General features: G+C 39.2%; 1 protein-coding gene across 2 annotated transcripts; it reads right to left on the reverse strand.

Moving 5' to 3' along the window:
- Positions 1-349: 349 nt before the first annotated feature.
- Positions 350-26,141, reverse strand: LOC117298760 (fragile X mental retardation syndrome-related protein 1-like). Of its 2 annotated transcripts, none has more exons than XM_033782080.1 (14): positions 26,081-26,141; positions 13,257-13,309; positions 12,366-12,465; positions 11,148-11,219; positions 10,520-10,602; positions 10,070-10,135; positions 9,734-9,827; positions 8,896-9,183; positions 8,338-8,413; positions 6,576-6,775; positions 5,804-6,050; positions 5,047-5,301; positions 4,221-4,361; positions 350-2,094 (listed from the first exon to the last, which is right to left on the reverse strand). In XM_033782080.1, exons 1-14 carry the CDS (start codon positions 26,129-26,131, stop codon positions 1,637-1,639), a joined length of 2,184 nt encoding a protein of 727 aa, XP_033637971.1. In that variant the 5' UTR covers positions 26,132-26,141; the 3' UTR covers positions 350-1,636. The 2 variants fall into 2 exon arrangements, with proteins under 2 accessions (XP_033637971.1, XP_033637970.1); XM_033782079.1 differs by having other exon boundaries at positions 4,221-4,364.
- Between the last annotated feature and the right edge of the window lie 569 nt (positions 26,142-26,710).

Below are 26,710 nucleotides of genomic sequence, written 5' to 3' on the forward strand. Positions count from 1 at the left end.
CATGAATGATCATGGAGCACAGCCAGAGATAGATAGTGTTGGATTTCTTCTGACCAGGGCCTGGATTCTGTAGAGCTGCTTCAGCAGACAATTTTGCAAAATTCTCCGCTAACTTTGACGTAAGCACAGAATTACCAGGGCCAAATTTCATGGCTCTGCTTACCACCGAATTCTGCGCCTATGATCGCGATTCCCCGCTAACATGCAAGCGCCAAATTTCTGCGCTATCCTTGAACTACGCACGCACAGAAGCCCAAATTCGCCGCTAACCTGTGAAATACGCTTGCCGTAAGCACAGACTACTTGGTTCCGTAAGCGCCGATTCTGTGCTTACGGTAAGCAGGGCCATGAAATTGGGCCCTGCTTCCACAAGCGGCGATTATTTGCTTACGGTAAGCAGGGCCATGAAATTGGGCCCAGATGGTTGAAAAACAAAGTCTAAACCAGACTTCTCTGCAAGTTACTTTTACGCAATTTACGACACCAACCGTTAACATGTAGAATTATCAATCAGTCTAAAATGTCACTGCGTCAAGGGTCAAAGTTAAAGTACTGTTATACTACATGTTTCACCTTCAATGAAACGATCAGGTCTTTTTAATAATCACACCTGAAAAACAGTACTAACCAAAACAAAAAAATTACCTTTGTATATAAAATCTAGTTATGTAACATTAGAATAAACATCAACAAGAGTTGTCCATGTACAAGCAAAATAATCTTAACTGATTTTTATTACTTTTCTTATACATTTTTTTCGTTTTTATGGTAAAATTTTGTTTAATCAAAAAAGTTGTTTTTGTAATAGTCAATTGAAAGAAGTTTCAAATGCATTATTTTACAAGCGTTGTTGAAGCGTTGTTGTGAAAAAAAGCCTCACATGAAATTAATTACAAAAAGAAGCATTTGAGAGAGATGGTCAGTCCACAGTCCCAAGCACTGACCACATAATAGAGATCAGTGGTCCCAAGTACACGTAGTACAGCGCCCTCTCTTGGCAGTTGTTAGGGTATGAAAGCGCCCTCTAATGTCGGGTGAAAAAAAACAAAAAAATTCCATGGAGCACCTTGACCTTCTATATGAATGTATTGCACGAGACCATAACACTGCCTTTTATAACGCTATGAAACCCCAACTACATTTCTGAGTTCTAACTATTTACTATTAACAAGGTCATAACTAATCATCGATGTCACACAAGTTTTTTGTTGTTAAGAATACAAACAAATATTCTGACTTTGGCATAATAATGGGGCTCAAGCAATTTTTATTTTTTCATTTTTCACTTTTTTTTTTTTTTTTTTTTTAGTTTTGAAATCTTGTTTGTTTTGTTTTAGTTTTTTTACACTACATGTACATTAAAGTTTGCAGTTTTAAGGCCCTGGGATTTATTATACAAGGAGCTTAATAATGTCTTCTACTTCTTCAGTATGACAAGGAGTACAATAATAAGGCATACTTTTTTTGAATTGTTTTTAAACGTTTCCTCACAATCCTATTAAATCTTTTTAACACACACCAGTAATCAACACAGATAAGTTGCATGCCGCCTCCCCTTTTGTGTTCACATAAAATGGTATCACCCAAAGAAAGATCACCAACCTGTATATTACATAACACTGAACTAACTCTGCAATCAGGCCGTACCATTAACCAACTGGGGGGTATCCGGGCTCACCTCAGCCTTTATAGCAGGCTTGCTCTCAGTGGAGTCATCGCTGCCCGATTTCATCGGCCCATTCTGACTCGCTGGTCGGCGATTCCGAGGTCCGCGTTGTTCCTTGGGTCCGTTGGACGGGCCCCTCGGTGCCGAACTATTATTAACAAACTTGCTACTGTTACCGTTGATTGCTGGGCTGTCTGATGACTCCCCAGGCCTGGAGCTGCCTTTAGCTCCGTTGTTACCCTGTGAATAACCCTTGTCTCCTGTGCCGCCACCGAAGCGTCGTCTGGGCATGGGCGAGTTTGTCTTACTCGTGTCGGTGTCGTCGTGGTTATCCGCTCCACTATGGAAACCCTCGCCATTCATCGTACCCCCTCGTCCTCTGTTCTTGCGTCTACGGGGCCGACGTCTATTCGGTCTATTTGAATCATCTGATCAGAAAAACAAATCAAAGTTTAGGAGCATGAAGTTCGACACCAGTACATGCACCAAAGGATAGGATTAGTAACGAAACAAACTACTCATACATTACATACACTTGATAATTACTAATACACTAACTCTTAAAAGGTCATAGATTTTAACTTGGTAAATAATTATAATACAAAATTCACTACAGGTAAACAAAGGTAAACATTGATTCTTACAGGCAAATTCCAATTAAACAAAACCAAATAATAATAATAATAATAATAATAATACTAATTAGCATTTATATAGCGCCATCTATCTAGAAAAACTAAACCGAGGTGCTGGAGAGGAAAACAAAGCGAAACAAACAAGTTTATACAAAGAAAATGAAGACACACAACTCTGTAATAACAAATACAAGAAGAAAGGGCCAACAACGCTTCATATTATTAAAAGAACAAAGATAAGAAATCTGCAGATCAGCTGAAAAGCTCCGGGCCTGTTGATGTAACAGTACGCAGCAACTCATAATACTGTAGCCTGTGGACAAAAACTTGAAATGTACATGTTCATCAAAACAAAAGGAAATACACTATACAATTTTTAAACAATTTCCTAATTAAAGGAACACGTTGCCTTGGATCGGACGAGTTGGTCTATTAAAAGCGTTTGAAACCGTGTTATGAAATGCATATGGTTAGTAAGATGTTTTAAAAGTAGAATATAATGATCCACACAAGTATCACTCGACATTGCACAGTTTTCCTTTTACGTCGAACTATCATTGTCGGCCATTTATGGGAGTCAAAATTTTTACTGCGTTAGTCGACAGCGTAAAAAGAAAACCAGGCAATTTCGAGGCATATTTGTGTAGATCATTGTATTCTTCTTTTACAATATCTTTCTTACCATATACATTTTACAACAAACAGTTACAGAACGCTTTTCAAAGACCAACTCGACCAATCCAAGGCAACGTGTTCCTTTAACAGTTATATTTCCGAATCTTTCTGTGTCCTCCTCTAGGTCCATTGGCCCAAATCACAATTGCTTATTACTGGGTCAGACATTTCAATCTTATCCAAGCCCAAATATACTTGTAGAAGAGGAGGATTGAGGTTACCTGTCCGTAAGAAGCCCCAGGGGTAGGGGAATAGTGTTTGAAGGCAGTGGACACTATTGGTAATTACTCTGAATAAATATTAGCATAAAAACTAACTTAGTAACAAGCAATAGGGATAGGTTGATAGTATAAAACATTTTGAGAAACGGCTCCCACTGAAGTAATGTAGTTTTCGAGAAAGAAGTAATTTTCCACAAATTTAATTTTGAGACCTCAGATTTAGAATTTGAGGTCTCAAAATCAAGCAACAGAAAGCACACAACTTCGTGTGACAAGAGCGTTTCCTTCTTCCATTATTATCTCGTAACTTCGACCACCGATTGAGCTCAAATTTTCACAGGTTTGTTATTTTATGCATATGTTGAGATACACCAACTGTGAAGACTACTCTTTGACAATTAACCATAGTGTCCATAGTCTTTTAGCACAAAATTTTGCTCACGCAAAAAATCCTGGCTTAATAAAATCAGATTACCGGTCAAGACTCCACTCAATTGTTATGCTAAGTAAACAACAGCTAAATACTAGTCATAAGCAATGTATGTGCCATGACATTTTGGCGAGTAACATGTGTAAAATAAGCGAGCTATTTTCATGCTTAAGCAAATTTTTTGCTTAAGCAGCTCTATGAAATTGGCCCCTGGGGTAGGGGAATAGTGTTTAAAGGATCAATCTTTGAACTTTGATAACATGTAACAACTATCAACAATCGGGGCGGTCAGGTTGGTGTAGTGGAGTCTTGCCTCGCCTTTCACCTCTGTGACCCCCGTTCGAACCCTAATGGGGGGGCACTATATTGATTGGGTATTCAGTCCCTACTTGACTGACATGTGGGTTGTCCCTGAAATAATTCTCTGGGGTTTTCCTCCCACACCTACAACTAAAATGTTTTCTCTGGTCTTCTCCCTCTTCTCAATTTGGCTCCAATAAGAGCAGTAAGCCATATATCCAAATCCAATCCAAATATTTCATGAGGTCAAAATACAATTCATCAACAAACCGCAGTGTCAACGTCCCTCTTACCTTCTCTCTCTGTATTATTTGTATCCTCGTCAACTGTAGTGTCTTCAAGGAGGGTGTCTTCCTCATCGTGTCTACGGCGACGGTTGTCACGGTAACTTTCCTCATCGGTTTCTGACGGTGGGGTACCGGTACTGGGTGCATCTGCTACAAATAAAAACAATAACAAGATTATCAACTTTTAATCTGTGAGCTAACATTCGTCTCTTCCGGTTACTTTTATAGGACACATAAATTGAGCTCTAATTGTACCTCATGTTACCATCATAAACATGCCAACAAAACATAATGAAGAAAGCAGTGCAAACAGAAATGTTACTAGCGATTCTCTGCTTACACAGCTAGCGCAGAAATTCGTCTTTTGTCTGTGAGCTAACATTCGGCTGTTCAGGTTACTTTTATAGGACACATAAATTGTGCTCTAATTGTACCTCATGTTACCATCATAAACATGCCAACAAAACATAATGAAGAGAGCAGTGCAAACAGAAATGTTACTAGCGATTCTCTGCTTACACAGCTAGCGCAGAAATTCGTCTTTTGTCTGTGAGCTAACATTCGTCTCTTCCGGTTACTTTTATAGGACACATAAATTGTGCTCTAATTGTACCTCATGTTACCATCATAAACATGCCAACAAAACATAATGAAGAGAGCAGTGCAAACAGAAATGTTACTAGCCATTCTCTGCTTACACAGCTAGCGCAGAAATTTGGTGCTATCCGTGCAGGCGGAGAATGGTGACCGTAGAATTTAGCGGAGCCATGAAATTTAGCAGAGCCATGAAATTGGTTACCATCTTTACAATTCCTTGTACATTGATTCTTACCATGACCCCCTCTGCCTCTGCCGCGACCTTGTGTCGTCCTCCCGCGACCTCTGTTGGAAGTCCCCCCTCTGGAGGACCCTCCTCTGGACATTCCCCTAGGAGGCCTGGAGGACATGCCCCTTGACGATGAGGGACCGTACTTATGGTCAAAGGGCTTGTTGCCTTCCCTCTCTTCTCTAACTTGCTCTGCCCAGTCACTGGAGCGTGCCCCGTCCTCACCGGAGGCGAGTTCCTCTGGTGTGCTACGACCACGCCCTAAAAAATCAACATAATGTATAAATTTGTTAGGCTTCATGTTTTAGATACTTATGGAGAGCTGTTGATAGTATAAAAAATTGTAAGAAATGGCTAGTATAAAACATTGTAAGAAACAGCTTCCTCTGAAGTAACGTAGTTTTTGAGAAAAAGGTAATTTCTCACTCAAATATTTGAATCTTCCTTAAGACTCAAGGCCTTAAGCCTTTTTAAGGCATCTGAAAACACACAAATTTGTGCTGGAATGGTGTTTTTTCTGTCTTTGTTCTCTTGCAACTTCGATGACCAATTGAGTCAAAATTTTCACAGATTTGTTTCTTTATGCATATGTTGGGATACACTAAGTGAGGATAGTGGTCTTTGACAATTACCAAAGGTGTCCAGTGTCTTTAAAAGAACAACAGCAAGTTTTTCTCAACAGGCAGACCAACTGAATTCAGATAAAGGTTTTAAAATTTCTCATCCCTGAAAAAAATTGCTTCACACAAGAAGACCAACTCACCAGAGCTGTAACCGCTGTTCATTCCCCCTCTCAGTCCGCCTCGCCCCCCTCCCCTCGAGCCTCCTCTGCCCCTTCCTCTTCCCCTGCGTCCTCTACCACTTCCGCCATCCTCCGAGAAATCCGACCCATAACCCCTCTCGCCCCGTTCTCTGGGTGGGGGGAAGTAGGGTCCAGAATTGTAACCCCCATTGAAGTTGCGCAGCTGTTGGTCAATCTGAAGACGCTGGATTCGCAGTTCTTCCATATCCTAAAGGGTAAACAAAACAAACAAAAATCTGTGAATGTTTGGGTGTGCGGCATAGAAATAGAACCCGGAGAACGCCGAGTGTCTCATTGTGTGTGCGGTTTCGTTGTGAGACCATTTTTATGGACGCGCATACGCCATTTTTGTTGCGCGTGTATGGCAAAATATTTTGCCTTACAGTTACGCCATTATTGACCAATGAACACACTAGAAGTGGTCTATGTGCGCTGACATCTTGCCATTTTCCCATACACACGTCTCACGCGATGATCGTTTTGCCATACACGCATGTCGCGCAATATCGATACGTCGCGTCCACAGACGACACAGAGGGTGGCCGAGCTCAGCAATCTCCGGGTTCTATTTCTATGGTTTGCGGTAACACCATTAGTGTATCTTCTTGCCATGTAGATTAGTTCTTTTGAGAACTTGTCTTGCTTAGTATTCTACTACTGCAAAGCAGATTTTTCGGATGTCGGGAGACTTTTCAGTTCTGAAAAGAACTGTTCTGCTTCTACAAATACGCACCTTAAGATGCGCTAGATGGTACTCCAGCAGAATCCTGGCATTGACGATATTCTCTTTGGTGCCAACAAACATGAACGGTACCATGATGTCAATATCAGACGACTGATCCCGCTCGTTGTCGCCCTTTATCTTCACTCTGACCACGCCCGATTTGTCCACAATCTCCTGGATGACACGCCCGTTTTTGCCAATTACTTTTCCTGCATAAGAATAAGCATTGATTCCATAATGAGTATCGTGTCAGGCCTGATACTTCACGGAGACAACAAAGTTGATTGCCTCCATGCCCCCCGGGCCCAATTTCATAGAGCTGCTAAGCATAAAAATTTGCTCAGCATGAAATTTCTCCCTTGATAAAAACAGGAATGCCAGCCAAATTTCCACATGATTTTCAGGACAAGCAAACAACTGCTGAATAAATGTAAGAAGCAACATGTAACAAATGGAAATTTGGTTGGTAATCCCATTTTTTATCAAGGAAAAAATTTCATGCTAAGCGATTTTTGGGGCTTAGCAGCTCTATGAAATTGGGCCCTGGTCAATGTCTTGCTGGTCTTGAAATGCTCAAGTGGAAATTTACAATTTCCATATGGCGTTCCCTTTACCAAGGAGAAAATGCCTTGGCGCCCTTGCCCTTTCAAAAACGAACAGGCCTGGGCCAATTTCAAAGAGCTGCTTAAGCACAAAATTTGCTTAAGCACGAAAATAGCTCGCTTATTTTACACATGTTACTGGCCAAAATTTCATGACATATACAATGCTTGTGACTGGTATTTAGCTGTTGTTTAACTAGCATAACAATTGAGTGGAGTCTTGGCAGGTAATATTATTTTGCTTAAGCAAAATTGTGTGCTTAAGCAGCTCTATGAAATTGGGCCCTGTCATGTTGTTGAAAATATGTGTGTCACCAGCAATTGGGAAATGGCAACAATCAATTCAGCTTCCAAATTTTAGTTTGTAAATTACTTTTTAATAAATGACATACATTTTTCAGGTAATGTATGTTACTTGTTAAAGCACAAAAATTATTACCCTGATTAACTCTGCCTTCAGCGTTCCTAAACTATCTCAACTCTAAAGAAAAATACATGAGTACCCAAGTCGAAGTTCGGGAAAAAGCCCTGCATTAAAGGCAGTGGACACTATTGGTAATTGTCAAAGACTAGCCTTCACAGTAAGTGTATCTCAACAAATGCATAAAATAACAAACCTGTTAAAATTTGAGCTCAATCGGTCATCACAGTTGCGAGATAATAATGAAAGAAAAATAACCCTTGTCACACGAAGTTGTGTGCGTTTAGATGGTTGATTTCGAGACCTCAAGTTCTAAATCTGAGGTCTCGAAATCAAATTCGTGGAAAATTACTTCTATCTCGAAAACTAATGCACTTCAGAGGGTGCCGTTTCTCACAATGGTTTATACCATCAACCTCTCCCCATTACTCATCACCAAGAAAGGTTTTATGGCAATAATTATTTTGAGTAATTACCAATAGTGTCCACTGCCTTTAAGCAAAGCGCACTCACCGCGCTCACCATGTTGGTGGGCAAGTTAGGTTTACGTGTATTAATGCAGCGTCGCCTAAAACGCGCACTTTCACTGCATAACGCACATCATAGAGTTATATATAAAAATGTACAGTAAAATTGCCTACCAGTATGGCGCATTCAAGATTGTTTTGATGATGACGTCAGGTGAAATGGGTCAATAAACGCACTTCTGAGTTATGTGAAGCAATCACCGAGTTGTTTAGAAACCTACCTATAAGATTCCGTGGTACATCACACACTTCTTCTCCGAACTCCAGCATAGTCCTGGCTTGACGAATGGCATCCAGCTATCAAAAAAAAAAAAGATGCAGAAAAACATATTTATTGCAGGGGTGAGAGTCACTGCTGACAAAAAAAACCAAAAAAAGCCTGAAATTGGGATCCAGATCTGAGCAGGTTCATTAAAATATTTGTAAACTAGTATTTTTCAAGCACATTTTACAATAACGTATCAATGCGATTTGCATCCCTTTAATCTTTCTCAGCTCCCTGGGGAGTATACAGCCCTGAGCTGCTGCGGCGCTCCAGTGGCTTTTTCATACACAATCTCAACCTCTACCCTCACAGGTACCCACTTATACCCATGGGTGAAGAGAAGCAGTTATAGTGAAAGCATCTTGCTCAAGGACACATGTGGTTTTTTTTAACTAGGCAGACATTTAAAAAGTTGTTTAACTTACAGTTAGCAGCGCTATGAATTCGAAATCGCACAAAATCGGACGCTAAGCAGCTCTATGAAATTGGGCCCAAATCTCAGATGATGACTCACCTCTCCAAAGACTCTAAACGTGCACGTATCCTCATCCAAATCAATGCGTTTGACCCCGATGACCCGTCGTGCGTTCTGGATATTGGCTCCGTGTGCCCCGATGGCCAACCCCATCAGGTCTTCACTGACGCTAAACTCTTCCACGCATCCTTCCATCTGGGACTTGGTGACCTCAAGCTGCTGGGCTGCCTCTTCTGCACGGCTCATCATCAGCATCTTCTCTCGGATGCTGCGGAAGTGCATGTCGCTGAGGAGTTCAGCACGACGCACCAAGGATGCAGAGTTACCCTGAAGATGAAAAATACATCGCCATCAGTCATGTATGTCTAACTTACCTAAGTTTTGTGTACTTATCATTACTGGGGTCGATTTCACAAAGAGTTAGGACTAGTCCTAACTTAGGACTAGTCCTAACTTAGGACTAGTCCTAGGAGATATTAAAAATGTATGGCTTGTTCTAAGTTGGGACGAGTAACTCGAGTAACTCGTCCTAACTCGAGATAAGACTAGTCTTAACTCTTTGTGAAATACACCCCAGGCATATTTGGTTCTTTCAATAAAGTAGAACAATTTTATTTAGTACAAGGGCTGACCGACATGCACACATGGTGTAGACTTTTTAATAGACTTTTCAGGCCTTACTGAAAAAAAATTCTCCTGATTTTTCCAGAGTTAAGAAAAATTACTCGCCTGCCGCTTCAAAAGTTATTTTGCCAAAGTCAGAAACTCTTTAAGAAGTCAGAACTGAAAACAAAAACATTTGAAGTCGCAAAAGGCAGAAGAATTTCATCCCTTGATAACGCACCATAACTTTAACAAATCATTTGAATAAACTCACAAAGACTAGGAGAGAACTTGTGTCTTCGTTGTAGAGGATGGCAAAAGCGCCTGTTGACTTGAGAAAGTCTTGATGGTGTTTGGTGTCCCTAGCACTGAAGGTGAAGAGAGAAATTTACATAATTTGTAAAATTACATTTAAAATTTGCAATATAATAAGAACAAAATTTGCACATTTAATACACAATTTGCATACACACAGATCATAAGAATTTTTTTATTTGACGCTTCTTAAGATGTTGTAAAATAGGACCTCTCGGCTTCTTGTAGCGGGAAGATATGCCCACGAAAAAATTCTCTTCTGAAATGGGAAAAAAAGAGACAGTATTTGACTCACTATTCTCTGATGTCTGCTGGCACTGTTATGGACACCTTGTGAAACGTTTCCGCACTAAGACATGGTCTGCAGGAAGTAAAGAAAAACACTATTACATTATAATAATAGCAACATTTAATTTTGACGTCACAAATTTGCAACAAATAATTCGCAACAGTTGAGTTGTGTATTTATACCATCCCTCTTTCTATCCTGTCCTTGATGAAGATTTTGAGTTCTTGTAACTCTTCCCCAAGATGGTAAATCACTTACTGTGAAACATTGCGAAACATTTGCACCGAAAACAGGGACTGTGACGTCAGACTTCGTTTCGCATTCGCAGGAAGTATGAACCAGGCTTTAAGCAAACTTTGGAGGTCACTGGGTGTACGTGTACCATCCCTCTTTCTATCCAAGTCCTTGATCAAGATTTGTTTTTATAACTCTTCCCCAAGATGGTAGATAACTTACTCTGTGTTTGGCTGCCTCAATCTATCTCCCTGTACTATCTCATTGTATGTTGCATCATATCCATGGTATTCTATTACAAAGAACTGAAAAAGAAGAAAGAAAAAAACAACACATATGAAGGTCAAAGTGCATGCTAGTTATTACTATACACATGTAGAGAGCAAGGCCTAACTTCATTAAGCTGTTTACAGGTAAGCAAGTTTGTATGCTTACCGAAGCAGAAAAACTCGCATAAATGATCAAGATGAGTTGACAGCATAAAATTTGTTTCTTATTGCCTTTGTTTTAATGGGGGTATTTCTATTATTATTTTTTATTTTTTTAAGGATGATTAAAGTAAAAATGCAGTGATGAGGGCACAACTATGTTGATCTCATACGTGGTCGTGTAAAGAATTTTGTTTAAAACTGTGAACAAAGTTTCAAGACGGACCGTACCTTTACAAAGTTACAAAATCAACCATAAAGGCTCGGTCCCACTGCAGGGATAACGAGAACGCATTCCAATGGTTGAATGAGCGTGTGCGTATTCTGCGTAGAGAAATTCGACCAATAGAATGCGTTTTCTTCACTTCGTGATCGTTATAATTTTTCGTTATCGCTGCAGTGGGACCGGGTCTTAACCATACCTCTCCTTTGATCATCTGAATCTTGGCATGCCACCAGCCACATGGCTCTCCCTCAAAAGATCGTGAGAATACCTGATAGCGGACGAGAAGAAAACAAAAACCACAACGATGACACAGGGATTAGAAGCAAATCAGATCCGCCCACATTGTACTGCTGCCTGCATACCATGGACATACTAGTAAACCACAGGTCATAATGTCGTCTGGATCCTCTATTTGTTCCATCTGTTTAGTGTATGTTTTAGTTTATCGAATACCAATGTTCTGTGTTGGATTTGAGGCATTGCGTGGTGAGGTATCAATGTATATTTGGTTTGCAGTAATACTGGTGTGTGTCTACGCTTGCCAGGTAGATTTCGTTCTTCCTTTATATTCTACTACCGCGAAGTAGATTTTTGGAATTCGAGAGACTTCTCAGTTCTGAAAAGAATTGTCCTGCTTTTTAACTACAATCTGGGCAGAAGGTACACAATTGGCTTTTGAATATCAATGTTCTGCTGTAAAGATTGATGTCTGCACAGTGATATTTACGAAGGTATTTTTATCTCGCGTCACAAAATAAACTCTAAATAAACTACAAACACGATTGAGGATGCCACTTTGCAACCATCATGTTAAAACAAAAATTAATAGTCGTAATTTTTAACCCCATCAAACCCCCCTACAATTTTCCACCATGTGATTGTTCATGAAGTCTTATACTGAAAATAATTTCATTTGTTCATTTGTTTTAATACTATTATTATTATTTATTTATTTATTCATTTATTTATTTTTTATTATCAAAAATGAACAAGAAAAGGTTACCTGCCTTTTCAATAAATTTTTAGATTGAAATTTGAGAGTAATTAATTCAATATACTGATAGTGCAAGCCAGCATGTCCTTTCACATGTTGAAACACTTTTGAGTTGTGTTCAAATACTTTAATTAGTCGGCAACGAAAATCACAAAGCAATTTTTTCAGGAGAGACGTGAAATTCTCTGTACATGCTAAACTAATTTTCACCTCACCGAGACAAAAAATTATTTTTGTGAAACTGTTGTACTCATTTTTCAAAAAACTCCAGCACCTCAGCACGTAATATTTTAAGGGAAGTTTTCCAACTATCATTATCTTTAAACAGTGTAAGTTAAATGTAAATCTGTGGACGTTTGTGTTTTGTGTCGTACAAAAATTACCCAATTTCTTTAAGTGTTTTATTAATCTGACATGTACCTCTACTTCATCACCAGCTTTTAGATCCTTGGGCTCTTCCACTGATGGAGGAGGGGGAAGACGGACATCAGAAAACGGAACACGTTTCTCCGGGTTCCAACTACAAATCAAACATAAAACTATAATTAATTTAAAAAATTGCTGCATGTTAGCTATTGAATCCCATAAATAATGGGGCTTTGAACTTCTAAAAACAAGAAATCTAAGTATTTGGAGAAAGAGAATCGCGCACAGGTAAACTCAAAATGGGTTGGACCAACTTGGTTCACAAAGTTCAAAACCGCGTGAGACTTGCACAGTCTATAGAGAAATGTATGACAGTGATGAAAATATGTACAGGCTTGAAACAAGACTGCAGTGTTGTAGCTAGGACATTTTTAGTGGTGGGCAGCTGAATGAAAACTGATGCAAAAGAGGCAAGTTACGTGTGGAATACGTTAGAGGTTTTTATTGCTCGAAAATCCGGCTCAAAAAAATTACTAACTGCATTTAAAATTACAAAACATTTTAGTCTTGCAATGTGATCAATATCGGCAGAACTTTTAATTTTTTATTAATTGTTGGGGGAAATTTTGTGGTGGGCGGCAGTCTATTTTTCAGCTGAAGTGCCGGGCGGATATTGTCAGTGCTGGGCAGGCCCGCCCACCGCCGCCCACCGTGGCTACAACGCTGCTAGCCTGCTCTTGTGATGCAGTCGTGATGTAGTCGTGATTCACTATTTACGACCAACACTGTGCAGACAAACTCCGTGTTTGATATGGCACTTTGGGGGTGTTTCACAGACAAAACTTGAAACATAACACTATTTAAACAAACATGTGTACATGTGTCATGTGGTTAAATGAGTGTGCCATGTGGGAGGTTAAACATACATTGTACGTGATGACTTACTTGTTTTCAAAACCTACAGTGACCTCTTTATCGTGGATGTTCTTGATCACCGCCTGCAATAGATTGAGGCAAAAATAAATTATTACATATTTCAGGTACATGTAGTATACACCTTGCTTAATTTTCAATATTGGATGAATCTCAAGTGCAAGTTTTCTTGTTCTTTTCAGAACCACCGTTCTTTTCAGAACCACCAAAACTCATTTAGAGATTATCATTACATTCCACTCAAAATGCGAAGTTTCAAATCCTACTAATGATTTGTTCAGTTTACTCGAGTTGTCTGGTTGTACTAAAATACGATTACCTATCAAGACAGTAAAAACGATCTACAGTGTATGGACACCGTTAACAGTAAGGAATATTGAACAACATTTTTAAAAACATAAATCTGCAAAAACTGTGCACATAATAAAAGTAAATCCATCTTTGTACCGACATAAAATTGGATTTTGAATACTAATTAGAGCTATTCATTATAAACCCTACCCCTCACAAATCCTTCATGCTCTTTTCTTTGCCCAAAAAAAAAGGAGTCAGAAGAAGATAGGGTGGGGTTTAATAATAATAATTAACCATTCTTATATAGCGCAAAACACATAGAAATCAAACATGTCCCTAAGCGCTCTTGAGAAAAACACAACAGAATACAAAGACAAGATGTACTGGGTAACAAACAAAATGGATGAATTAAATGTTAAATAAGTGCAGGTTTGTAAGCCAAAATAACAATAATCAGTGGGTCAAGCATACATGTCGTAAGACCAAACAAGTTTGTGTGAAGTGCATAATGTAGATGAGTGGGATACTGGAAGATCTAAGCCCAATTTCATAATGCCTTCAGTATCATGCCTGGAATTACCCGCAGGCCACAAGCCTCCGTTGCCCCTGGTCTTGGCCTTGGTGCCTCTTCAAACGTTTTCAATTGACTTAAAAAAGGGTGCGTTCGTTTCACTACCCTGGGTCGACCGCGGTCTGCCCGTTACGTTCGAATGGCTTTGACGGGGCTCACTCGGGTCAGCACCAAGTGCCCTGCTTGTGGAGTGGGTCACTTGGGGGTGACCTGGGGTGCATGACATCACCACGAGAGGGCGAGTGTGATCGTTCGATTAGCTCTTGTCAGGGGCTCACCCGAGTGAGCACTGCGGGGTCGACACAGGGAAGCTTATCGCACGCACCCAAAGATTTTCCAATGGAAGTGCCCTTTGCAAAGAGAAAATGGCCTTGCCCTTTTATAAAGATGAAATTTCAGGACTGCAGTATTCCCTTTAAGTATTGGATGGGAGTAAAGACAGTTAATGATGTGAAGCTAAATCCAACCAGACAGGCACATTCCTTCATGCATGTGCCAGGGCAATGATCTACAATGTATTAAAACCCAAATACACTCATAAATTGTACGCTTCAATATTAGCCAAGGTCAAAAACATGAATCCATGCATTTAATTTGTAAGACAGTCTCTGTGTATAGGGGACTCATTGTACACACTAAGTTGCTGGGGTCCTGCTGATCTTTGCTAGTCGCACGCTGGGTGTGAAATTATGCATGTAAAAAGTTGGCCATATTCTCATTTCATGTGTTGGAATTATGTACTACATGTACGTGTGAAAAGTATGTCATGTATATGTATATGTACATCAGACAGCTGGATCAGCTCGCTGCAAGGTTTGCACAACTGTCTAACAACATAACAAGCTGTAGTCTTGAAAATGTTTTAGGGTTTTACATACCACTTGTATTGCCAACTGATTCACATCAAAGCTTGCACCTTTTCTACATATATGCCATGTATTCTTCTTAAATGTTACAGACCAAAAAAGAAAAGGGTCTGCAACTAAAAGTTAAGCTAGAGTTTATTATTAGTTTCTAAACTAAAAATAGACTCGCTATCTATCTACCCACCACTTATCCTTTAACCTGGCATTTTGTTTCGAAATCCAAAACACAACATACTACATGTATTGTCCAACACTACATTTGCAAAAGTGCAAAAACAATATCACATGTACTTTTAATGAAATAAGGTCTTTAAAGGTCAAGTTTTCATGCCCAAAACATCTCAAACATTTAGTTGTAAATATTTACAGTGTCATCTCATCATTGCCTAGCCTGATTTTAAGTTAGAAATTTATACAAGTAGGCCTACTTGCAGGCGGTTTTTTTTTCAAGAAAGTTTTTTTAAATCAACATTACAGACTATTGTACATGTTGTCAGTTTGGCAAGCCAAGCCTGTGACCATACTCCTCAAATATCCTACTTCTTCAACATCACTCCGCACCAAATTGTTTGAACTTACGTAAGATATGACCCTGTGATAGCACTTATTTGGGTCTACTGTCCTCCCCCCCCCCCCAAAGCCCTTCAGCTCAATCATTCACTTTGGCAACTGCATGTTTTATGTGGGATTGCAACTTTGCAAGGGTTTTTACCGATCAAAACTTAAATTTGAAAAATATCGGTTAGAGTTTCCCTAAAATTGTGTGATAAATTTCAGTTCCTAAAAATAAACAGAAAGGGCCTACGACCACAGCAAGAGTTTGCGCCTAGAATATTCTCCTTGGCACATTGTCAAATATTAGACATTGTTAGACACCGAGTTTCATAAACATCAACATTACAAGTAGGGGAGGTACAAGTCTACAGCCTGGTTCACACTTCCTGCAAATGTGGATGCGAAGCGAATGTTGACGTCACAAATTCGCAACGAATAATTCGCAGCAGTTGCCCTCTGCTCTACTCACTTGCGAATATCACTGCGAAAGGAGGCTTGTGACGTCAAATTCACGTCATTTGCATGAAATATGAACCAGGCTTACCTCAGACTACAAAATTTTGAGCTATATTGTACATGATACATACATGTAACAATAAAGGACAGAATTCTTTCTCCAAGATTACATGCAGATCAAAAATAAGAATGTTTTAAAATCTTCAACGAAACTGGACGAGATAAACGGGTGTTCTTGTAAATGTACCTTTATACTTTGGAAATCAACAAACAGACTCCACAGCAGACTTGGGAGGCAAGTACATAGTACAAGCATGAGTGGCAAGACAAATATGCAACCTTTCTCATGAACTTATCTCAGAGACCTAAAAGAGACCTAAATTCTTTGTCTGCTGCACAGACGTAAGATTTTCTTTAAGCTTTTCCAATGGGAATGCCTTTACAAAATGAAAACAGCCTTGCCCTCTCAAGATAACTATGCCATTGCAAGTCTTTACAAACCATTTTTCTTTCTTTACATGTAGCTCTTCTTCAATTACCACAGCACCCATTTCATTCAAACCGCACTGGGAAAAATTCTTTGTCTGCCGCACAGACGAAAAGAAAAATGTGAAAACACAGAGGGGCAGCCTGGACCATCCCAAACATTAAGGACAGAAACATCTTGACCTGGTGGTACACACGTGTGCACCCCTGGTGCATTTCTCCCCACAGGCATGTGTGTAAAACTAGGAGGCCCTTTTCTGTGTACTACCAGTCACAACAGTGCTGTAGTACACTTAACTCAATCAACTTGACACAAGACCCCAGCTATGTCAGCTATTTCAGCCTATCAACCTTCCGTTAGATATCTACCATCTGAAGGGTCCAAAATGGAAAAACCTCTTGCACACCTCGTATCGATGTGTCCTTATTTACCCCTTTACGTCATTGACATTAATTTTCATTAATTTTCATCCAATCTTTCATCTACATAATGAAATTTTGCATGACAAACAATACACAGTTGGCAAAATTGTCTCTACAAAATCTGGTCATGAACCATGATTGTGTCTTGTGTGTGCATACATAACATACATGTACTGTATACTGTAATTCGTCTATATTTAGCGCATATTACATCAGGGTACAAATAAAGCGAGTACGAGTAAACGCATTGGTATGAGTTGACATCACAGTAGGCCTTGTAATGTTTATGGTGACATTCTCCTCTTCAAATCCCATGTTAGTGAATAATATCCAGATGCTACTGTACTTGAGGTTTGTTTCTGACGTTACTAAAGTTTTCACGTCACATACATAAGCCTTTTTGAGATATGGCAGACACAATGCTACAACACCTAAGGTTTGGGTAAATTTGTGCGTATTGACCATAGAAATAGAGTGCGTGTTATTCAGTGAAGTGCGCATTATTTTAGGCGACGCAGCATTTACACGTAAACCTATTGACCACCAACGTTCATGGTAAGCGTGGCATCAGTCGCCGCGTGTGACACGCGTATCACGTCCGCCATACTTCAAAAAGGCTCATGTACATGTAGGCCCAAACTTTAACTCGGATCTGTGATAACATTAGCGAACTATTATTTGAGATTGTACATCATACAATGTATGTCAATGACCTCCTTGTACAGTATACAATTGTTGCACGCTGTGACGGGGTCCATGGGGGGAAACGGCACCCGAGGCGAAGCCGAGGGTGCCATTTCCACCCCCCCCCCCCCCCCCCCCCCCCCGAGGGTGTACAAAACCCATGGACCCCAAATCACAGTGTGCAACAATGGTTTTGTTATACCTTGGTAACATGATTATTCCTCATCTCAGAGTAATGGGGGTCATTGCATTGGTTGCCCTGCTCTTGGCCTTTGTACCCATGCATAAAGAAAAACAAATTGTAGACTCGAATTCCCACGGAAATGAAAACAAAAATCCCCTTTTTTCCTACTAAATACCAGATGTACACATTATACATCAGCCCATGATGTTCATTTTTGAGAGGGCAAGGCCATTATCATTTCGTAAAGGGCTCTTCTATTGGCTAATCTTAACGTCTACATGAAATTTTCAAGCAGCAGCATGGCCAAGACCAGGGCAACCGAGGACATGGCCTCTGTGGCCTCCAATATGCATTCCAAGCCTGATACAAAAGTCTGTTTTGAACATGATCTACATACACACTGTCTGACTGGTTGTCTACAGTTGTACCGTGATAAGCAGATTCATAACATAGGAATGTACAATCAGTATACAGCATGCATGTACACTCTACCGCAGTTCATACTATAGGCCTAGACATGTACAGTAAACTCTCTGTACAAATGTGTACAACCCTACAATGTGCTGACTGTACGTACATTACACTTCATAACACTAACTCTACTACTATAACACAATTCGTGGACATGTACGTCATGTACTGTACATTCACATAGAATGTGAAGACGAGCCTCTCCTGAAGACGAGTACTGTAGAGTATACTGTTCGAAACATCAAGACCACACAGGCTCTTAAAGAGCCAACACTCCCTCAAAAGAGATAACACTCTCCTGAAGACAAGTAGAGTACACTGTTCGAAACGTCAAGACCACACAGGCTTGCCAACACTCCCTCAAATAAGATAACATGGTTGTACCCTCAAGTTTTACAATTTAGTATTGTTACTTCTAAGAATGTATTCCAAACATACAGTGAGAAATGCACAAAATAAAGGTTTAAACACTAAAGGTTTGTGAATGCAAAACAGTGTCATAATATCAAGGAGAGTTACTACAAAATGACTCAGCAGTTCTAACTGCTTTCATTGGTTATAAACTGTGCAATTAACTTCACCTGAAACAATTCGATTGCGAAAACATGCAGTTATCTTGTTCCACACCATTAACCCCAGTGTGAGGCCAAATATTATGTATGGGAACTTCCATATTAAAGATGCTATGTCAGATTTTTGGCCGATTTGACCCCAAAATTTTGATTTAAAATTCAATGGGTACTTTGATGGGGGTCGAGAAAGTTACAAGCTTTCATTTGAGCCATTGCTCGAAAAAGTCTGCCAATTATTACTGTAGTAGCAGTGAAATAAAGTGCCCCAAATTAGTTTTTGTCGGGATCCCGACAATATATCACGTGACCAATTCTTATGTGTTTTATAAGAAAAGTTTTAAATTTTTTGTCATGGTTCCTAACCATTAAAAGTAAAAGTTAATTTTTTTTTCGTTAGAGCGGGTGAAATACTCTTTGAAATACCATTCACTCAAAAAAATTTATTTTTTAATGTTTGGGGCTAAAAATCTGACATAGCATCTTTAACAAACTATGACGACCAATTTTCATAATGCATCATTACCAAAACCTGGCTTTAATTTTTGAGTAGTTTGTATTCATATTCCGAGGGGTGTGCATCTTTACAATAATTATTGGCATTACTCTGATCATTAGGTAATCAACATGCAGAATCGTGCTTGATTTAGCCTTGCTCTCCTTTTGTGCTCCTTTATTATCCGAAGCGCACGACTGCAGTTATTATTCTCTATCCCTAGTCACCTGTGACAGCTTAGTGTAGTGCACTTCATTATTGTTCCTGTCAAAATGGAACACCTGTCACGATGGTTTGGTGCCAAAATATTGATTCTTTGAATGCACCAGAGACAAATGAAAACTGCAAACCTCAGCGATCTGATGTGTTTTATTATAGAAGGGATTCCCCGGTTTTCTGCACAAACAATGGTGATTAAAAAGCAACACTCTCTGTGATTACAATGCATCCAGCTATCATGTGACTGGGGATATTATTAGAAAACGGTCAGAAATCTAGGACGAATTGTGCAGTTCTGAGCTTGCCAGTAATCCCCTTTTTTTTTAAGTTTTCATTCAACAAGCACTACATTGTTAAGCAGCGTACACAAAAAGGCTTCAATGCACAGAATTCTCATTTAAACATTATTTAAGCTTAAAGACACTGGACACTATTGGTAATTGTCAAAGACCAGTCTTCTCACTTGCTGTAACTCAACATATACATAAAATAACAAAATGTGAAAATTTGAGCTCAATCGGTCATCGAAGTTGAGAGATAATATGAAAGAAAAAACACCCTTGTCACACAAAGTTTTGTGCTTTCAGATGCTTGATTTTGAGACCTCAAATTCTAAATCTAAGGTCTCGAAATCAAATTCGTGGAAAATAACTTCAACTTCTCAAAAACTATGTTACTTCAGAGGAAGCAGTTTCTCACAATGTTTTATATTATCAACAGCTCCCCATTCCTCGTATCCGTAACCAAGTAGGTTTTTATGCTAATAATTTTTTGGAGAAATTACCAAAAGTGTCCAATCCTTTAAAATGAAATCTATAATCCCAAAACACAAATTCTCATAAACAAATTCTCTCAACGGAGATTTCCATTTTTTTTTTTTTTTTTTTTTTTTTTTTTTCTCAAAGGGATCACAATGAATAATGTAGGTTTACAATTGTACCTATGCACACTTTTACATTGTACATTTCATCACATATACAATTCCAAAATCTTTGTAGGCATACAATGTTTTTACAATACTGCATTATGCATGTACAGACATGCACCACTCTGGTATGACCCTTTCACAGTGAGCACAAATTCTGCGGTTGCAAAAAAACTATGGTGAACCCCAATCACTGCTACAGGAATGCATGCAACCAACACCAGACAGGAGCATACAAAAGCAATCTATTATTGTGAACTGGGTTTGGACTCCATTAAAGCAACACTTGAAACAAGGCCTCTTGAAACTATGCCTCAGACATCAATGGCTAAGTTTAATGAATTGTTCTGGTTTATTAAACAAACTACAAGATATTCAAGGTTACGGCAGTAGCGCTGTTGTTCACAGATAGCGCATCCATGCAGCTGGCAGTATAAATTTTGAAATTTGTTTTCCATAAAACTAGAATTTGAAGCGTTGGAATAAAAATAAAACAATCGGAAACATTTTCTACTGCAACATGTTGGGTGTAGAACAGTCTACATACTTAGTACTTGCAGATCATGGATTGCCTTTGATTTTAAGTCAATACCAAACAAACCATGAAAACCCTATCCCTCCCTTATAAAACAAAATACGCCAAACGGTAAAAGTTGTATTTAAATTGCAATTACGTCGTTACATTTTGAGTGTGTACTTCCTGAGAAAGTAAATGTTGACGTCACAGGGCTGTTTTCGCAGCCAGTGTTCTGCAGGAGTTGAGCACATTTCAATCGCTGCAAATTAGTTGTGACATCGTCTTCAATATTCACATTGCAAAAGTGTGGACCAGGCTTTTTAGTCAACTCAAATCCCATATTCTGTTGCACTGTGAGCTGCATTAGGGTTCTACATCTAAATGTACTCGTAATGTACATGTCCTTGGCCAGCCATGTGCAATCCTAGTGCATTTTGCTGCTTGTACATGCAGCAGTGTTTTCATTTCGACCTTGTTTCATATTGCTGCATGTACATGCTCAGTGTTTTTATTTCAACTGTGTTGCATGTTGTTGTTGTACACTAGCACTAGCAGGGTTTATATTTCCACTCTTTACAGCAATAAGATGCATTGAGCTAGGTGCCTAGAAGAAAAAACCAGGGCCCAATTTCAAGGCTCTACTTACCGCCTAATTCTGCGCTTATAATCGCCATTCTCCACTTACTGTGCAAGTCCAAAATTTCTGCACTACAAATGTACATGAAGCTGTGTAAGTGAAGCATGTCTAGTAACATGAAGTACTCCACTAACAAGCAACAATTCCCACTACCCCGGGGCAGCCTGGTCTGCAGGTACATGTACATCAATGAACAGACCAGAAGGACCTGGGCCCAATTTCACAAAGCTGTTTAGCGAAAAATACTGCTTAATACCAGACTCTTTGCTAAGCAACAAATGAGTCGGGCACCAGCCACAACAATGCAAACTTGATGTATTTGGGGTGGTAACCTGAATTCTGCTGAGCAATTACTATCCTGTGCTTACTTGCTTTATGAAATTGAGCCCATGAGTTTGGTCCTGGATCCAGTGTTTTAACTGGTATACGGCCTGCACAAGGAGCATTCATAGAGAGAACCCCTACAGTATTGACTGAAGATCTCTAATTTGGGGGCACACCCAAAACCTACACAAAGTAAATCTTTTGTGTTCCCCCAAAACACACTGAAAGTTTACATAATTTACAAGCGGTCTCAGGGAAGCACACTAGGGACTCCAGTGCAGAGCAAAGGTATGTTGTACATGTACCACAGGCATGATGCTTCGTTTTTGAAAGGGCAAGGGCACCAAGGCATTTTTTTCTTTGGTAAAGGGCACCCTATGAGAAAATTGTAAATTTCTACTGAAGCAGTTCAAGGGAGGGCACCAAGGCATTGACCGGGGGGCATGGAGGCAATTGCCTTTGTTGCCTCCCTCCGTAAAGTATCAGGCCTGCCACAGGTATGATGCTTCGTTTTTGAAAGGGCAAGGGCACCAAGGCATTTTTTCCTTGGTAAAGGGAACCCTTATGAGAAAATTGTAAATTTCTACTGGAGAGCATGACCAAGGAACATGGAGGCAATCAGCTTTGATGCCTCCATGAAGTATCAGGCCTGGTACATGTACCATGGTAACTGTACATGTAGGTACATGTAACTCTCAAGTCATTCTTCAAGTACCTTCACAGTTTCTCAGAAAATTTTATTCATTTCGGTGTGCGATGATTATCTATCTTTAAAACACAGTTGTTTTAAAAATTCTTCCTGGTATTTCCAATCAGACATTTTGTCTTTTTTACTATTATAAAACAACAGTATTTTAGAGAAAAAATAACGTTGACATATTTTTGTGTATCCATGAAATTTTTGGTCAAGCTACATGTACATGGGTTAACACACTTGACAAACGAACGCAATTACCTCCATGGGTCAACATCAGGTTTTTGTTCTGCTGATCAGAATAAACCTAAAACAGTTATGATTTTGAGATTAGATTCAAATGGGTCTCAACCATAGGAGTAAATACACACATTATACATGTTGACTGTTAAATCTGATTAAGTACATGAAAAATACACTCAGTGTACATATTATCAAGTACACAAACATGTTTGTGTGCACACACATTTACATCCAATCCATTGTTCCTTCTGCTAGATTGTGGTCGTCCAATAATTAATATTTATAAGTAGACATTTAATATTTTAGACTGATACTCCATAAAGCATTCTTTTAAGGTAGACATTCTGAAATTATTTCCAAGATGGCTGTCATTGCCAACAGTCATACATGTACATTGTTTATCAGATTGCTCATCAGTGGGAATTCCCCATGCCTTGACATACCTTGTACACTCATTTGTGTACTTAATGTACTTTACATACAGTAGGCCTATACTGGTTTAAAGTTTGGAACTTAATGATGCATGAAAGCTTGCATACAATGGAAATGCAATGTGTACTTTCCAGTTTGCAAACATGACAACAGTTCAAGCAACACAAAAGAGTTTTAAACACTGTTCATGGTGAAATATTTTCAGCATGAAATACAATGGTGTAGTAGTCCAATTAACAGGCATGAACAAAGTAGGAAATTCAGTTATAAATGTACAGGGCTGTCCATATTATGTACATGGTGCATGCACATGTATGGGCTTTTGTAGATTTTGTTCCCAGGCTTTTTAATAACAGTTTTGCTGATTCTTCTAAGGGCAACAACAAAACAGATTAAAGTAGAACAAACAAATATTATGCCTGTATTGTGTCAAGTTTGAGGGAAAATTAAAAACTGATTTTGAGCGCGCTCGATTTGGTATAATTTTATGAAGAATCTCTGATTTGATAATCACTTATTTAAACATCTTCAATACCATGACATTCAACCATGATCACTATTTTAAACATCGTCAATACCATGATGTTCAACCATGATCATGAGCGCTGATTCGCTGCACAACAGCAAGCTAATTTATTCCGCATTGCTTCTGCTTGTTTGGTGTTTCGAGGAGCTGTGTGTGATGAATACTGCCCTGACAACTAGACTATTACTAGAGAATAGTGAATTCATACAGTTTGTCATTGTCATGCGCATCAGTAAATATCATGGCGCCAACAAAGTCAAAACGAGTCAATATCACCTCAGAGATTCTTCATAAAATAACACACATGAGCTTGCAAAAAAAAAATGTTGAATGTGCTCGCAACAACTGTGCTGCAACTTGCTGTGCCAGGGGGGAAACTTTCAAGAAAAAAATCTTCAGTTTCCATTCCAAAGATCATCACAGTTCCTGATGATATGTGGGGCTAGGGCCAAGAAGCGAAGGGAGTTTAGCACATTAGCACTATTCCAATGGGGCCAAGTAAGAGGGATGTACATGTACACAATATCAACTCAACAGTTATAATATGGAAAGGTTTTCGGTACATGGTGTTACCGCAAACCTTTCCATATCGTATTTCCACCATGCAAAGTTTCAAATCCTATCTAACTCGATAGTTGGACAACTTAACATGACAAACAACTCTATGGCTTCTTGACAATTCGACAGAGTGCAAAGACAAGTTGACGTGTGAGTGACCATAGTGACATCTATAGGATTTGAGGCATTGCATGGTGAGGTATCAATGTATATTTGGTTTGCGGTAACACCATCTACTTGCCAGGTAGAGTTGTTCTTAGGGAACTGTCTTGCTTTATTCTACTGCCGTGGAGTAGATAATCGGAGGTTCGAGAGACTTCTCAGTTCTGAAAAGAACTGTCCTGCTTTTAACTATTACCAGGGCGGATGGTATAGAAATTAGACTGGACTACTACTTTAGCTTATAGGATGGTTAGCTTAACTGTACTGCCGCGGAGTCAGTTCTGAAATTGGTCTCAACGTTTCGACTAGCTTGCTCTAGTCATCGTCAGGAGACCGCAAACCAAATATACATAGTGACATCAATAACTAACATTGACAATGTTTACACAAATTTCCTGTTTTACATTTAATTGTAAGTGGTTATTTCTACTCTAGATTTCATAGAGCCGGCCACATATTTGATGATCTTCTTTTTTAATTGGACAATTTTAAATGTATGAAACATGCAGGTTCTGAATTTAAGTAATTTAAAAAACCCATTTAAAATATACCCAGACTAAAATTAAAAAGTCTGCCAATGATTGGAAGTGCTGATTGGAACCACAAAACAAATTTAAGTCACGTTTGAGTTGAGTGTTTGCCGGCTTGCCTTAAACTTGGGTTTAAGCCTTAATTAATAAGGCTATTTATACACACTACATCGACAAGTTTTGCCGATACAGCCTCCTGGTGATGCAGGGTAAAGTTTATTAAATTTGTTCCTAACGTGCATCGACGACCGATCGTTGAATCACAACAATTTCATTGCAAAAGAAGTTTTATTATACAAATGATCCTCAAATCACGAATCCATGGGGATGGTTGTTAATTTGAAAAAAGTACTTCCATTCCATGTTCAAGTTATCCTTTTTTTAACGGACAAGCATAACAGGCAGTCGAGTTATCTGACCTGTTGTAAAGTTGTCCGACATCCGAGTACAATGACTGAAAGACCCTGACACAGTGACATAAACAGACACACTGACATCACTGACACGACTGTGAGTGAGTGTGACAGTGACATTGTCACTCAAACAGACAGAGACAATTACTCAGGACTGCAGAGAGAGTGAGAATGAGAGAGTGATTGAATTGCAGTGCAGTGGAGGTCAGACTCAGCAGCTCAGATTTTGCATTTTTTACCTAACGAAAAAGTCAAAAGCACATCAAACTTCACTGGCTGTTAACATCATTTCATGTGCAATAAATCCATGGGTGACGTTCGCGTACATTATGTCCGACGAGCTGTCCAAAATACTAACCAACAAATATTCACCCATGTTTTATTTTTAATTGCAAAATATTTCACGTGAACTGCATGCAGAAGAGATGGGCAACCAAACTCATGATGATCGGGCAAGGCACGTCGATTTTTCCCGCTAATTCTCCAACTTTACATTCACCGTTAGAACATAAATATAACTGCATACAGATTCCACATTATTCACGCTTCTAAAACTGCATCCTGAAACAAAAACGCCCCACTATAAAATGATGAAATTTACCTTGTAATATGCACCGTTCGCGTCAAGCACTTCGACAGATAGCTCCTCCATTTTGGACTGAAGTTTCGAATGGCATTATGGGTAAATGGGATTTTGCGTTTCATTCACACTTGCTACACATGCGTACTCTCTTATGTGTGGATTGCGTGTTGGTTTTCTCCATTCTCTCTCTTCTTTTATTTCGTCCAAGGTCATTGAGCTGCAGCGAGGATGCGGAAGTTTCCAGATAAAAATGAAATAATTCAACAAAACATTCTATACATTTATGGTGGAGATAATGCAGGAGCCCCTATGTGCAACACACAAAACATGAACAAAATAAATTGGCCAAATTTTCACAGTTAGAAATTCTTCTGAACAAAATTAATAAGCATGAGACCCGGCGGGCCGAATTTCATGGACCAGGGCCAAATTTCATAGAGCTGCTTAAGAACAAAATTTTGCTCAAACAAACAAATCCTTGCTTAGTAAAATCAAGACTCCAAGTGAACAACAGCTAAATACCAGTCACAAGCAATGCATTTGACATGACATTTTTGCCAGTAACATGTGTAAAACAAGCAAGCTATTTCCGAAATATGAAATTGGCCCCTGCTAAGCACAAAAATTTGCTTAGCATGAAACTTCTTC

The sequence above is a fragment of the Asterias rubens genome, chromosome 13, assembly GCF_902459465.1.
Source record: "Asterias rubens chromosome 13, eAstRub1.3, whole genome shotgun sequence".
In the NCBI taxonomy this organism is placed as follows: Eukaryota; Metazoa; Echinodermata; class Asteroidea; order Forcipulatida; family Asteriidae; genus Asterias; species Asterias rubens.

Coding starts and splice junctions, on each gene's coding strand:
- LOC117298760 (XM_033782079.1), bottom strand. CDS start 26,131: ATGGAGGAGCTATCTGTCGAAGTGCTTGACGCGAACGGTGCATATTAC. Junction 12,466..13,256: donor ACTGTAGGTTTTGAAAACAA/GTAAGTCATCAC, acceptor TTTGATTTGTAG/TTGGAACCCGGAGAAACGTG. Junction 10,136..10,519: donor TTGAGGCAGCCAAACACAGA/GTAAGTTATCTA, acceptor TACTTCCTGCAG/ACCATGTCTTAGTGCGGAAA.